At 45.0% G+C, this 16,240-nt stretch overlaps 1 protein-coding gene across 2 annotated transcripts in view; it reads right to left on the bottom strand.

The window, feature by feature from the left end:
- The window catches only part of LOC135210332 (uncharacterized), a 109,657-nt gene extending 98,654 nt beyond the window's left edge, over positions 1-11,003 (bottom strand). For both annotated transcript variants that reach the window (XM_064243220.1, XM_064243221.1), the window contains exon 1: positions 10,812-11,003. In XM_064243220.1, the coding sequence (XP_064099290.1) occupies positions 10,812-10,870 (59 nt within the window). In that variant the 5' untranslated portion in view covers positions 10,871-11,003. The remainder of the gene's footprint in view (positions 1-10,811) is intronic.
- Positions 11,004-16,240: the final 5,237 nt, after the last annotated feature.

The following is a 16,240-nucleotide window of genomic DNA, read 5'->3' as shown; positions in this document are numbered from 1 at the left end:
ACGACGACACCTTCCTCTTCTTGGACCTCTTCTTTGTCAGCTTCCTCAGGACCACTGTCAGATCCTCCATCCAGGATGGAGCTGGGGCAGTTGCGGTAGCAACCCGGCCCAGCTGCACCTGTCTGGAAGGACCTGCGGTGGGAGCAGCAACACCACAGGCAGGAACAGAGATGGCAGGAACTGGTGGGTGGTTAAGCGGTGAGCTCTTCGGGCACTCGAAGTCAGGGGCTGGGGCGAGGACAGCAAACCCAGGCGGTCTGCACAGCGGCTGAAGGTGTTACCGACATAACGTGCTGTGTGTACGTACACCAGGTGTGGCGGTGCAGCATACCCAGGTGTAGAGATGGTCGTCGTTGTACGCGTCACAGGGCCATGGGTTACAGGAGCGGCCAGGTGGAGCAGCAGCCCCTAAATGCTGGGAGTGCCTGGAAGGCTCAGCGAGCACCAGACCTGCTCAAGGTCTCCACCCGTGGCAGCAGTCACACCCGAGGAGGCAAGAGTCGGGTTAGTGGGGGGGGGAGATCCCACCCCTTCCTCTGTGCTCGACAGGTTGAACAACAAGGCGGAGCGCAACATGTCCCCTGGAGGGGAAAGAGCCATACGAGGGAGCTGACTAGGAGGGAGGAATGAAGAAGACTTGTCCATAACCAGATGTGTCGCTGGAGAGCTTTCCGACGACCCCTTGGCCAGCTTATGCACCTTATTCCTCCTCTCGTAGCGCTCCCACTGCTCTTCCGACCACGACATACACACATTACAAGGCTCGGCCCAAGAGCACTCACGCCCTCTGCACCGAGTACAAAATAAATGGTGGTCCACATGTTCGGTGGACCTAAAGGCCCCATAATGACGGCCCTCCACACCAGGCCATACTCTCCAATTGGTTGGGGGGTAGGGGGCTTCTCAGTCTCGGGGGCTTGCATCTTGCTTGATACAATGCAAAACCAAATCATACTAGAAAAAACAAAAAAATTAGTAAGTACATACATTTGATTCACACTATAAGTACTACCAGTAAGAGAAAAAGCGACACAAGGTTATCAATTCTTTGTAATGAAACGTGTTGAAAGGCTCACAATGATGGCGGGCAGAGGTGAAAACACGACTGCGGCCGAAAGCAAAGTGAATGTTTACCCTCCAGTAGGGCGGGACTCCCGACCATCAGACAAGCAGTTACTACCGAACTACCTTGTTAGAAAGCTTACAACCGGTCCAGCTGGCGCTGTGAGTATTTTCCCTATGTAAAGGACCGAGGGTTTGTATTACGTGTCGGAACAAATATGTTTTCAAGCCAGTTTTGAAATCCAATATGGCGTCGACCGCCTCTGGTCCCTTAGGTAACGATCGTGGTCCTATGTCCTTCCCAGCGCTCATTTGAACTGATCGAGGGAAGAGAAGGAGCGAGATACACCCCCCGAAGGGGAAGGAGCCATACGGGGGAGCTGTGACGGAGGGAGGAAAGAAGATGTGTCCATAACCAAAGGAGTAACTGGAGAACCCTACGATGACTCCTTGGCCGGCTTACGCGGCTTCTTCCTTCCCTCGTAACGCTCCCACTGCTCCTACCACCAAATTCCACAAACATCCCAAAGCTCAGTGCAAGAGAACTCACGCCCTCAACACCGAGTACAATATTCATGAGGATCAACGTCAAAAAGGGATTGAAAGGCCCCACACTTATGGCCCTCCACACCAGGGCACAATCTGCGGCTGACAGGGGGTGGGGGGGGTCTTTCCGGCTCATGGGAATCCATCACATGAGCAATCACAACAATAATAATAATAAAAAAATAAATAAACCACATACTCACGTTATTTCACACAAACACATACTATAAGAAAAAGTAGGGTAATATTGCTTCACAATGATGAAGTAGAAATCTCAGCATACGACAGAAGGGGGCAGAGCGGCGAACAACACGTCTAACACCCAGCGCGGCCGAAAGCAAAAGTGTTCTTCACCTCTCAGTCATGCGGGACCACTGACTGTCGGACAAGCAGTTAACTACCGAACCTCCTTGTTCGAAGCTTACAACCGGTTCCAGCTGTCGCTGATTACATTCCTATTGTTAAAGGACCAATGGTTTGTATTACGTATCGGAACAATAAAAAAGTTTAGAAGATTGACGCCATCTCGATGTTTGCGGAGTCGCTTGTGTCAACAAACTTCCCATTTCCTGTGCTAAATCCGCACACCACTTGTACCAATAGACGCTGGGGCACTTTCATCACAACAATCGTAAACCTGACCTCTAACCAGTACTTATATAAGGGGACTACGGCATTCTTTGCGGCGTTTTGCGCTCTTTAACTGTTTATCAGTGTTGTCAATTGGTATGTGTTCACCCTTCAAACTGAGTATAAGACTTACACAAAACCGGGGAAATAAGTGAAATTAGCATATCTATTTGTAGTGTATATACATATTACAGCAATTTTATCATTACTGCATTACCAAGACAACTAGAATTCATGGAAACAGTTTGTAAATGCATTGGTGTACGTGTGAAGCTCTACTAGATTGGCAACGATGAGTCTTTTTGCCGTCGTCTGCTCGTACTTCAGAAATCTGTAATTTTTTTGGGTTAATTTGGTTGCAAAAAGGGGATAATAGACATGAATTAAATAATGAGTAAAGTAAACAATTAAGGGAATAAAGCTTTGCACCTCATAAAGAGTGTAGTCGTCAGCTTCTCGTAACTGTGTTTGCAGAGTGAGTACTGGTCAATTAAGACCAAAATGTATATAATTACAATCAAATAAGCACTGTGGAGTTTCAGTTGTGATGGCAGTAAGGATAAAACCACAGATTACAAGGTAAAATGAATTCAGTTCAAACCATGACCCCAGGAATAAAAAGTTTAATATAGGCCAACAAAATGTTACTTTATTGTGCTGATTACACCTGCAATCTTGAGTAAGATCAATAAACCTTACCTCGGGGTAAACAATCACGGACGATCCACAGTCATCACGCTGGCCGGGTCTTATTCACTCGATATTTAATTGGCGAAACAAGAATACAATTACAACTCTAAGCATACCATTCAAAAGATTGAAGTTTAGTCAACATAATATGATATATGAAAGCCCCATAAGAACTAAAATAAGCATGAAACGCTCTTCGTAAAATATGTTTTCAAGGCAGTTTTGAAATCCAATATGGCGGCGATCGTGTGGCTGGACGGGTCTGGTCACGGATGGACACCATCTTTCCCAGCCTTCGCAGCACTCATTTGAACAATGTTAGTATATATATGTAACATTTATTGATCTTACTCATGATTGCAGTAGTTATCAGCACAATAAAGCAACATTTTTTTGCCTATATTAGTGAAAGTATGAAACTTGTTATTCCCGGGGTCATGGTTTGAACTGAATTCATTTTTACCTTGTAATCGGTGGTTTTTATCCTCACTGCCACCCACAAACTGAAACTCCACAGTGCTTATTTGATTGTTATTATACACATTTTGGTCTTAATTCACTCCACATTGCACTTGAACCACGTTGCTGTTCCTGGTTCCTAAGCGCTCACTCCACAAACACAGTTACGAGCAGCAGACGATGACGCTGCAAAGTTTTATTCCCTTAATTGTTTACCTTACTCATTATTTAGTTCAACGTTACTTTATTTCAAAATGTTTATTTAATTCATGTATATTACCCCTTTTTTGCAACCAAATTACCCCAAAAAATTACAGATATTTCTGAGGTATATACAATCCAATGTTTCTAACCTTGTCGTACATCTGGCTGCCGAAAACCATAGCGGAACAGACTACAGATAAGTGGATTATATATATAATGTTTTTTTTCTAGTATACTTTTCATTGATTTAAGTCTATATTAGTATTTTGATTTTTTTTAATAACTGTATGCCAGAAATAAATGTAACCTTTAATGTTTGCATGCTAAGAATGGCAAAATCATCATTGCCCCATTGGTAGAGCTTCATGAATTCTAGTTGGCATAGTAATACTATAATGATAAAATTGCTTTAATATTTATGTATATATACTTCCAATACATAGCCTAATTTCACCAATTTCCACGTTTTGTGTAAGTCTTATACCCAGTTTGGAGAAAAAACGTGCTTGCACTGTCTCTGAAACCCATAGTAGGTATGCTGCTTAGTTGTCAATAAAGTTTTTTATAATAAAGTATTTTTTACAAGCTAGCTATTGTATAAATTTGTATTTTTCTCAATCAAAACATATGCTCCTCAATGCTAACTTTCCTCTTTTAACGACTTTCTGGTCATTGCAAATTCGGCCCCATTAATTTCTTATGGTGCGAAAACAGACAGAGGCCCAGGGACCGAAAGTGATTGAGTCACACTAAGGCGGTAATCCGGCAGTAAAACATCTTCATATATCCAAAAAGTAAATAATAAAGATATATATGCGCATTACAATTATAACAATTACATGAATTGCTGATAACAATCTGCATGAATAACTGGTAAACTGTTCTGCAAAAAAAGTTGAGTATAGCAATTCATCTATAGTAATAGGTACGGAAGTCAGATGTTGTAAGGACAACGCTTATTCATAATTTTCTCTGATATAATTCATCATTCGCGTTGTTCTTACTTCCCCCCTGAGAGAGCATTCAGCGGCTTTCCGTCAGTGTATAAAGCTTGTATAACCACATATTGTGTTTCTTGAGAGACAATAAAATACAAAATATAAAAGTACACAATATGTGGTTATACAAGCTTTATACACTGAGGAAAGCCCGCTGAATGCTCTCTCAGGGGAAGTAAGAACAACGCGAATGATGAATTATATACAGAGAAAATTATGAATAAGCGTTGTCCTTACAAATACTCCCCCCCTAAGACAATTAATTAGGTATGATTGTTGGCTGACTTCTTTGTACTTCGGGTAGGTCACTCGCGGAAGCGAGCTGGGCGGCGGAGGCGCCCTCGGGTGCGTGGATATTAGTTGCTGTGGTAGATCCTCGGGGGTTTCCGGGGACGGGATGCCTCCCCTGAGGTGATCCTCGGGGGGTTTCGACCCGTCTTTTCGAGGGCGGCCGCGGCTACGGCTAGGAGTTTGGCGATCGAAGGAGTCGCTTTTTTCGAGGAAGATTGAGGCGCCCTGTGGAATCCGCGTCTGCGAGGTCCTCGTCATGATGAAGGCTGGTTTCAGGCGATCGATTGTGACCAGTCCTCGCGACCGTTGATGGATAAGAGAATATGCCTTGTCAGTGTTGCGTCGTAGGACGCGGAAGGGACCGCGGTAGGGGTCTCGTTAGAGGCGGGCGGCGGGCGTCGTCCCTGACGAAGACGTGCTTGCACGATGATAGGGCCTTCGGGAGGAAACGTTTGGTTCTGTCGGAGAAGGTTTTGACGCAGGGCGTGAACTTCCCGCGGATTCCCGAAAGCCTGGCGATGGAGACGTCAGCGTCGTCGGCATTGGTCGGGAAGAACTCGCCAGGGACTGTTAATGGCTCCCCGTATACCTTCTCCGCGGGTGATGCCTCGCCGTTTGCCCGCGCGGGGCAGTCCTGAGACCGAGGGAGGACCCACGGTAGTTTGGCTCTTCTTCCAATTTTCGTCGGTGCAGCGCGCCATCAGGGAAGCCTTGATCCGAACGGTGGACTCTCTCCACCATGCCGTTAGCTGCTGGGTTGTAGGTGGTGGTGGCATGTAGCGACGTTCCCATTAGGCGGGCCAGGGCAGTCCACAACTCCGACAGGAAAACTGGTCCGCGGTCTGTCGTGATTTCGTCTGGCACTCCGAATCGACTGATCCAGCTGGCGAGGAGTGCTTCGGCACATGCTTTCGTGGTCGCCTCCGACATCGGCGTTGCCTCGGGCCATCTGGTGGAGCGATCGTTACCGTCAGGAGGTACTGGCGCCTTCCGACGGGGGCAGGGGCCAACGACGTCTATGTGGAGTGGCCGAATCTTCGTTTCGGCTGCGGAAATTTCCCCACGCCTGATTCCGTGTGCCGACTGATTTTGCTAGTTTGGCAAGGCACGCAGGTCCTGGCCCCACATCGAGGGAGTCCTTCCGAATTCCATGCCAGACGAACTTCTCCGTCAGGAGGAGGCGCACCGTCGTCCAGGCCCGAGGGGTGCGAGAGTCCGTGTATGACGTCGAACACGGCTTTCCTTCGGGAGGCTGGGATCAGAGCGGGCGCGGCGGCCCGTGCTGATGTCGCAGAGGAGCGTCATGCCTGCGGGTCCGAAGGGCACGTCTTCCCACTTGAGGGCGGTGATAGCAGTGCGGTATGCGGCAGCTCTCCGGGTCGGCAGCCCTCCGTCCCGGGCGAGGTCTTCGTAGTCGACCCCGAGACGCACGGCGTTGATTTCTATCCTCGATAGGGCGTCTGCCACGGGGTTCTTCTCGCCAGGCACGTACTGGATGTGCAACCGAACTCTGCGATGGCTGCTAGGTGCCTCTGTTGTCTCGCTGACCAAGCGTCGCCCGCCTTGGTGAAGGCGTGTACCAAAGGGAGGTGTCCGTCCTGATCGTAAAGGGGGAGCCCTCGAGGAGGTAGCGGAAATGTCGCATGCTTGGTACACTGCCAGGAGTTCGCGGTCGAACTGTGCTGTACCTCGTCTCGGCGGCTGATAGTTTTTTGCTGTAGAAGGCAAGTGGCTGGGGCTCGCCCTGGACCATCTGCTCGAGGACAGCCCCGCAGGCGACGTTGCTTGGCGTCGTGGTGAGGCGTAAAGGTGCACAGTCATGTCTTGGTGGGGCATAATGTCGCCGCTCTGGCGAGGGCCCTCTTCGTCTCTTGAAAGCCTTCTCTTGTTCGGCCTCCCACGTTAGGGCCTTTGGTTTCCCCTTCAGGACCTGTGTTAGAGGAGACATGGTGCGGGCGGCGGCGGGGATGAATCGGCGGTAGTGAATTGACCATTCCGATGAACTCCTGCAGGGACTTGACCGTGGTTGGTGTTGGGAACTTCTGCACCACGCCTACCTTCGAGGCCATGGGGTGGGGCGCACGCCCGTCTGCGGAGATCTCGTGTCCGAGGAAGTCCACCTTCTCGGCGCCGAAGGTGCATTTGTCGAAACGGACGACCAGCCCGTTTTCCTGCAGGCGCTTCAGGACCGCTCGGACGTGATGTAGGTGCTCCTCCAAGGACCTGGAAAAAATCAAGATGTCGTCGACGTAGCCAGAGCAGAAGGGCAGGTCCCCCAGAATGCTGTCCATCAGGCGCTGGAAGGTGGCCCCTGCATTCCTCAGGCGAAGGTTGAGTAATGGAAGACAAAGGAGCAAAAAGGCGTGATGATGGCAGTCTTGGGGACATCCTCCGGGGTGCCACTGGGAACCTGGAAATAGGATTTTAAGAGGTCCATTTTTGTGAAGACCTTCGCCCCATGAAGGGCCCCTGTCAAATCCTGCCATGTTTGGCAAGGGGTATTGGTCGGGGGATTGTAGCGAGGTCGAGGGGGGCTTTCTGTAGTCTCCGCAGGGCCTCCAGGTGCCGTTCAGGTTCGTACCATGTGGGGGGGCGGGGAGGCGACGCCCAAGGGCTCCGATGCTTTCTTGCAGATGCCCATTCGTTCCATCTCCGAGAACGCCTGCTTCGCCTCCTGGAGGCGGCCTGGAGGGAGTCGTCGGAACTTCCGCGTGTGTCGGGGGGCTGTGGTGGTTATGGTGGGTGGAATATCCCGTGCTTGGGCGGGGGCGCCTGCCCGCCTGACGAAGTTCGGCTTGAAGACTTCGGGAATCTGCAGGAGGTTTGCCGATTTGTGGGGGGCGATGGACAAATTTGGTAGGGGCGACCCGGGGGCCTAGACTGCCCCCAGTGGAAGGGAAAAAGGCATGTCCCCGTGTCGAGGAGGCGTTTTAGTTTGCGGCCCACGTACCCACAGGAGGCCGTTCTGCGCAGGAAATCTGCCCCCAGTAGCGGGATCCTGACGTCGCGATTGTGAATTCCCAGACGTAGTTTCGCCCCAAGAGGGATATCTCGAGGGGCTTCGTGCGTAGGAACGGATGGGGGTCCCGTTTGCGGCGACCAAGGGAGGTTGTTTTGTCGGGCTCGCGGCTACGGTCTCTTTCCTGACGGCCGGGAATATCGAGTGCATTGCCCCCGTATCCACAACATCCTCCGGCCGGAGATCGCGTCGCGGACGTAGAAACCAACCCTCGGATGTGTGTTCCGACGCGGCCGTTGCCACGGGCGGCCTAGGTTTGTTTGCCGTGGCGGTTTTTTGAATGTTGGGGAAGGTGCAAGGCTTTCGCACCTCCTGGAGAATCTCCCGAACCTCCGGTGGAAGCGGCACCAGGAGTTTTCACCTCGCTGCGTGTGGGAGGACTTCCCTTGGGATACGGCGCCGATCATCTTGCGTTGGGTCGTCGTCGTCTTGTCTTCTTCTCTTGCGGGCAGGCACACGGAGGATCGGGGGGGGGGGGGGGGGGGTGGGGGGGGGGGGGGGGGGGGGGGGGGCCGGCGGCGGGGGCGGCGAGCTTCGCGGCATTGTTCGACAACGTCAGCTTCTTTGCCTTCTCTCGTAGTTCGTCGTCCTCTTAGGGTGTACGCGTCGGTCAGCTGCTTTCGGACGCCGGATCGAGTTTGCCGCAGGAAATATTTCGCGGGCTCAGGCTGATCTCTACTTTTTTCCGTCGGGAGGGGCCTAATTTAGGCGGGCAGACGGACGAGGCCCATCACAGTGTCCCAGGCATCTTGGGTGGGGTCGGCCGCCGCGCATGGGTTCGCGACTAGGTCAGAGGGCGCGGGCGGCCCTTTCAGCGATGGGCACGAATAGGCTGTCAAGAGCCTTTTTTTATCTCGTCGAGAGTGACAAGTACGATTCGTGCTCGACCGGCTCAGCCCAGTTAGATATTCGGCGAAAAAAACACCTCTGTCGGGAGAGCCGCTCGACGAGGTCAGCTGCAGAACTTTGTTTGTGAGCCCCGCGATCCGGAAATTGCCCTTCGGCGGCGGAAGGAACCAGGAAGACGGGGTCAGCCGTTTGTGAAGCGGGGGCAATTTGACAAAGCTTGAGCGCCGCTGTGTCAGAGTCCGTCGCTGGGGCGGGGGAGGACCCGGGTTTCCCGCGAGGTACTGTTGCGCCCATTGTCCTCTCCATCAACACAAAAACGGTCGACAGAGTCGTGAATGGCGGGCCAAACCGTTTGAGGAAACGCCCTGAAACACACCTTGGGCAGGTATGCCGTATTTAGTCCGTTAGAGCGTTGGTTATTTCCACGGTAGGAGCTTTCCAGAGATCTATACTGAGGCGCGTATGAGTCCGTTTAAAGATCTCTGAAGGTGAGCGGCGGTTAGTGGAGTCCCTTAATGGCTGAGCCAAAACCGCTTGGGTCACCGTCCAAACCGGGAGGTCACCAGTTGTGAGAGGTGGACAAAGAGGCAGGTAGAAGTGTACTGATTTTTATTACAGTCAAGGGAAATATAAATATACAGCATGCGGACGGAAATGTGGTCACCGACCCGCGAGAGAGTAAAATGTGGGTCGGCGAGACCCGATTTGTGTTTCTTGAGAGACATAAATACAAAATATAAAGTACACAATCATGTGGTTATACAAGCTTTATACACTGACGGAAAGCCCGCTGAATGCTCTCTCAGGGGGAAGTAAGAACAACGCGAATGATGAATTATATACAGAGAAAATTATGAATAAGCGTTGTCCTTACAATGTCGTGAAGTCATAATACAGGACTTGAAAGAATGTTCTAATTCCGAAAAATAATTACTTAAATTAGAGTTAGAATCGAGTTACTTTTTCAATAACAAATATTTTCAAATTAATCATAAATATGTAAAATATTGACTTTTACTATTTATTTAAATAATTATCTAGTGCACGCTTCGTCGTCGTCTTCTACCAAAACAGTTGTTTACTTAAAAATGTTGTGGCCAGTGACCGTGTTCCGATTGTTGTGATGAAAGTGCCCCACCATCTATGGGTACAAGTGGTGTGCGGATTTATCACAGGAAATGGGAAGTTTGTTGACACAAGCGACTCCACAAACAGAGATGCGTCAATCTTCTAAGATACTATTTAAGTGTCAGTAAAAATTTCGAAAGCGTTTTGGTGAGATTTGCTCTGCGTTGGACACCCTTTTCACTACCTTCAGTTTAATGCTTTAAATTTGGCCTTGATTTCGAACTTTGGAGAAAATACTTACTTCAAAAGGAGAGTAGAGGTCTTTAGCTCCGTCTCTCACCAACAAGTCGCGACTGATGCCCATCTCCGGTGTCAGGACGCGTTATAAGTACTGTTTCGGAGGGTGTCCAGCCGTGATCATTGGTGAGTTGAGCCAGGCCATGCGGTTGTTTACCCTATATACGCTAACTTTGTTCAAATGAGTGCTGGGAAGGATGGTGGATTGTCTGTGGTTAGAACAGCCCGCCACGCGATTGCCGCCATATTTGATTTCAAAACTGCATTGAAAACATACCTATTTTGCGAAGACCTCACGTGCTTATTTTAGTTCGCAAGGGGCTTTCATATATCACACTATGTTGACGAAACTTCAATTTTTTTTAATGGTATGCTTAAAGTTGCAATTGTATTCTTGTTTCACCTATTAAATATCGAGTGAATAAGGCCTGGCCAACGCGATGACGATGGATCGTCCGCGGTTGTTTATGCCTATGGCGTTCTCGTAAATTGTGAACACATCTCTATGATCAAACCCATGTTGCCACAAGATGGAAAATAATTAATGAATTCTTTACGGTTGTTTATCCTTGAAAGACTTTAGGCTACTACTAGGCACTACCTATAATCTACCTAGTTTGTTTGTATGGTGTTTTTCCGTTGCATGGATCCAGTGGTTATTCAGAAACGGGAATCTACCTTAGTGATCAATTGCTTACCTCTCCTTTCCCGTTGATTTCTCCTCTTTTCCGCGCCGCTTAGAATCAACAGTCTTCATTTTAAACTCCGATTTGAAAAAAAAAAAACATATACGACTACCGATACCAAGATAATGGGTAACCAGTAACAGCAACTACAATGCTAACGGCGGGTAACGAATGAGTCACTCGACACTCTGGTAAGTTGGTAACTTAAACAAGGACGCCTACCTACCAGTGTTGCCAGATGGTGAAGAGGAAATTTCAGGAGAAATTCAAAAATTTTTTAGATGTAGGTAAAAATTCGATAGACAGACTGACACACATGTATATATATATATATATATATATATATATATATATATATATATATATATATATATATATATATATACTACTCAATGGTGGCGAAAAAAATATAATCTTTTTCTCTAAGTAATACTTCCAATATTATTCGGATATAATTTCTTGAATTATTTATCATAATTTTGTTCACACAAAACTTAACTATAAATGAATCACATTAATTATCAGCCTCATCTTTATCATTAGAGGTATCAGCTGTTGTATTCTGTAAGATCTCGATGGTCTTGATTCTGTTGAGAAATTTTCTTGGAAATGTCACTATTCATTCGTTTATGGATTTTCAACTGCAGGGAAGCATAATTTCTGTAGATTTTCTGGAGATCCTTTCAAAATTCAGTAGATTACAGCAGTAATTCGGGATTTCATGAGATCTATCAAAATTTCGGTAGAGCTCATGAAATTTCGTTAGATCTGGCAGCACTCACTGCTACCTACCAACCTTTCGCTCAGCAGGGTTGCCATTTCACTTTTGACTTTCAAATAGCATAAGGTGGCCACCAGAAAACGCTAAAAAGGGGCTAGATACTTGTGGAAAGATTCCATATTAAATTATTACCATTATTTCTGGTACAATACAACCAATAAACAAAGTATCACTAAAATTAATATAACCCTCAAACGACAAAATGAGCTATATGCTATCATATAAACAGCAAACAAACGATATTTAGTATATCCATATACTTTCATTACTGAATCTTTGGTAAGCTCAATTTAGGAATGTCATTATTGTCTTCCTCTTCCAAACTGTATGTGATGATATCCTGGAATGCATGTGTTGGTCTAGTTTCGTTATCATTTGATATTTTTTGCCGTTCAATAACAATTTTTGGGTTTTTGTAATTGTGGCAACTCTTAACAAATCACTGTAATCCATAAAGCATGGGACAATATAGAATTTGTTTTAAAATTAATTCTATTACTCTTTTTTTTTTTTTTTTACTTCATTAAGTTCGAGTGACTTAATGAGAGTTCAATTTCAGCATTGAATGGGGATAACGAGAGCATCGATGTGGTTACTAAATTAGCAACTAATTGCATAGGGAATTTCACTAGATGTATCTTTCTTTATAACTTGTAACCCGGTCCAAAATCTCAACAAATCATTCGTTTTAGACCACTTAATATCACGAAGTTTTCCCCGCTTTGACGGGAGTTACATTAATTTACACTTACAGAAGACATCGTGCATTTCACTGGAAAATGATCAGGCGCAGTTGTTTAACAAAATCATGACAGTCGAAATTTCTGCTTCGAATTCATATCTTGAGCATGGATTTGGGTCTAATGGTTTTGAATAACGATATCTTAGGACATCCCCCCCCACACCCCCACAATTGATTAGATTTAGCAAGTCGTTTAGCTTCCTTGAGGATTATTTACCTACGCTAATTATAGCTTTTTAAAGCTCCAATATTATCCTAAGTAAATATAAACAAAATTTCAGGACAATCACAGATACGTACCTTGGATTTAGCGTTAGTTTACCTTTAATGAATTCGCGCTAAGAAATGAGAAAATGGCCTTATATAGCGCGGCAGGCGCAGAAATGGCAATTCTGGCGCAGTTCAATTTGCGGATGATGTACCTACTCAACAGCAGACCTATTTTTCAGTCGGATTTTTGTGCCTTTAACACAGTTCAACATCACCTCTTTGATCAGTTCGTTTTCTCCGGGGTTCTTTTCTCCCACAAGTGATAAAGAGGGCACTTTTTTCTCAATGTCTTTCACAAATAAGAGATATTCAAGTTTGTCAATAGTAAACGAGGCTGGGAAACGTTCCGCTTCGTCTGCTAGACTCAAATGCTGCAGTAGCCTTATATTTTTCTTCCTAGTGCAATTTGTCATTTAGTCTTAAACCATTCGTCTGGTTAAAAAAAAAAATAAATAAATAAAAAAAATGCTGTCTCTTATCACTTTTGAATATTAACTTTTAAGCAAATGTTCTCTCTGCAGCCTATACCTCCCTTAATCTTATCGTTAATCTCCTTTCCAGTTCTACTATAACTTCTGACATTTACCGTCTTTCTTAAATATTGTTATCTTTTATGGCTTCCATTCCTCCTATACTGTTATCCTCTTTTACTTCATCCGATTGTGTTCTCTACGTTTAACCTGTAGCATCACTACACTTTATGTAGATATTAAACAGCCATAGCTATAAAAACCCATTCATGTCTCAGGTCCATATTCACACCAAACCAGCCACACTTTCACCTACATTTTAACACACCATGGCTTCCCCAAACCCAAAGGTTAAAGTAGAGTCCATAAGGCCAAGACTGACTACAAGGCTGAGTCAACAGTACAACATCCGAGTCTGAGACAGTCACAGTCGATACTTTTCCAAGTCTGAATCCATATCCAATCTCAGGTTTCTAAGAGTTGACACAAAATGTTAAAAGTCCCAGATTTTTTTTTTATGTCATCTGCAATCAAATATGGGACCAGTATATATGAAGAGATTAACATCAAAACCAAATACATGCATGTAATAGACCATAGGGAAATTATTTTGAGTATTTAAAGAATCATTGGGAACAAGATTTTTTGCACATTTTTTGTGTCCTAACTTTGATAATCGAATGGTCACTTGTAGTGCATTATGTATACTACTGCTCTATGGAGGTACATAAAATGATAGGCTACACCCTTCCATCATAAGAAAACCTTTGTGTGTCGTTTATCCTCAACATTCCCACATTACCTTTACATCAAATCCTTTTCCTACAAATACTTGTATGTCACACCCAACCTTTTCCGTTTACTTTCAGACTTCTCCCAAAATTGTTTCATAGCAAACAATTGATCTACCCTCTGCCGTGTGTAAACTTTTTTTTTTTCCGTCAACCCTTTTGTCATCTGTTTTACTTTCTCAATCTATCACACACCTTCCACGGTATAACGAGTAATGAATTTATTCCCTTAAGTGTCTTACAGGTACTCTATCACTTTTATCTTTTTCCAAATACAATAATCCCCCTCCACAACCATTCCCGCTTTCACATTTCTTATAATTACAAACCGTCGTCAGCCACTCTATCCCACTGCCCTGCGGTGTGTAGCATTTCGCCTGTAATCCCATTAACTCCTGGTGTCTTTTCATTCTCTAACCTATTAACTGCCATCCTTTCATCAGCATCAATTACTTCATATATATTTTACATTGAATATTTGTATTTCCAATTTTAATTTTTCCTGTACCATTGTGTAACATGGGAAATCCCATAATCGTTTTTTTTTTCTCTCTCTCTCTCTGTGTGCCTATTCTAAAAACGTTCTTTTGTTTGTATGGTGTTTTTACGTTGCATGGGACCAGTGGTTATTCAGCAACGTGACCAACGGCTTTACGTGACTTCCGAACCACGCCGAGAATGAACTTCTATCACCAGAATTACACATCTCTCACTCCTCAATGGAATGGCCGAGAATCGAACCCGCGACCACCGTGGTGGGACGCAAACACCGTACCAATCACGCCAGCGAGGACCATTATGTGACATTTTGTGTTTCTCAGATGTCTCGGTAAGAGGTCACAAAGTATTACAGGGAACTTGATAGTCAATTGACTTAGTCTTTTTGGGTTATTCGACTTCTATGATATGGAGATTTGATTAGTATGATTAAAGGCGGAATGCCTGCGCCAGGGGTTGATTTTATCATTTGCTTGATGGTTACTCTATTAATTTTATTTAACCTCATTCATCCTGTTTGATTTGTGAAAAAGTTATAGCTTTGTTAGTGGTTTCTATTGTACCTACTTTAGTTTGGCTCAGAGAGCGAAGAAAGGGCGTTGTTCTCTTCCCAGTGGCAATGGTAGATCAGGGATTTATTCAAGAAATATTTTTTTTCTCCTTTTGTGTAGATCTTTACCTTTGGTATACACACACACAACACACACACACACACACACACAACACACACATATATATATATATATATATATAGATATTATATATTATATATATATATATATATATATATATATGTACAATATATTTTTAAAAGTGGGTAACTTCATTAAAAAATAACACTACAGGCATAGCAGTATTCATACTTTAACTGCTGCGTTGTGGATGAATACCCTGTGCAGAAATATCTCACAACTCTGGTTGCTTCATACATTCTCACAGTAGGCTAATCAGCTGCATGTCAGCCCCTACACACACATACATACACACACACACACTACCATTCACCTCTATCCTGCATTCACTCACATTTCACTCGTTAACATATATTGAGAATGTAATCTAGCCACCAAACAAATTTCTCACTTTGAAAAGAAAAATGGAAACAATTAGGTATAGCAATACAGATATCATCTTTAAATAAGAGAGAGATGCTTGACAAAAATAAACGAGATCTTAAATCTAAACATTCCAATTAACTACTTTATCACCAGAAGTAACGTCATCTGATGCTGGAAAGTGTTTTTAATTCAACAACATCAAAGACACCGTCACTCTTGCTCATTCACAATTAGCCCCATCATCACATCATTATCTACTATCTCTGAAGATGGGTCCACTTCTCTAAACAAATGGCTGTATGTTTGCAACTTGTATGATCCCATACACATAACTCTTATGATTGCCACATCTTACATAATGGATCAACTTGGTAATGTTAAGAAGCATGTCCAGTTTTATAATCCACAATTCTGGAATAAGTAGCAAAGGATGTCCTTTCTATGGTCAATATATACAACCCAGAAGGCTATATCTTCAGTACTGATAACCACTGCACTGTACTAGACTTTGCAATAGGGTCAATATGAAGTATAATCTGGGTGTCAACCTCTTTCTGATCAGTGATTGAACCTATCATTTTCTCCCTTCGTTCTTCTGTAATTTTGGAACATGCTTGCTCGCAGATGGCTTACATGATATTGTCCTGAAGTTTCTCTAGGTCTAGCCTCCTCCCATTCACCAACTAGGAACTGATGGGCAAAGAGTTACTGCAAGAACGTCCACTACAATCTAGAATAAGGCATTTAAGGCAACCTTCAAGTGCTACCAGCTACTAAGATGCTAGCAATAAATTATATCTCTTTTTGTATAGGTTACAGAAAACACCCAAA

This window comes from Macrobrachium nipponense, chromosome 39 (genome assembly GCF_015104395.2).
Source record: "Macrobrachium nipponense isolate FS-2020 chromosome 39, ASM1510439v2, whole genome shotgun sequence".
NCBI classification, from domain to species: Eukaryota; Metazoa; Arthropoda; class Malacostraca; order Decapoda; family Palaemonidae; genus Macrobrachium; species Macrobrachium nipponense.
Note: the sequence above shows the minus strand (reverse complement) of the source record. Positions and strands in the feature narration are given on the sequence as shown.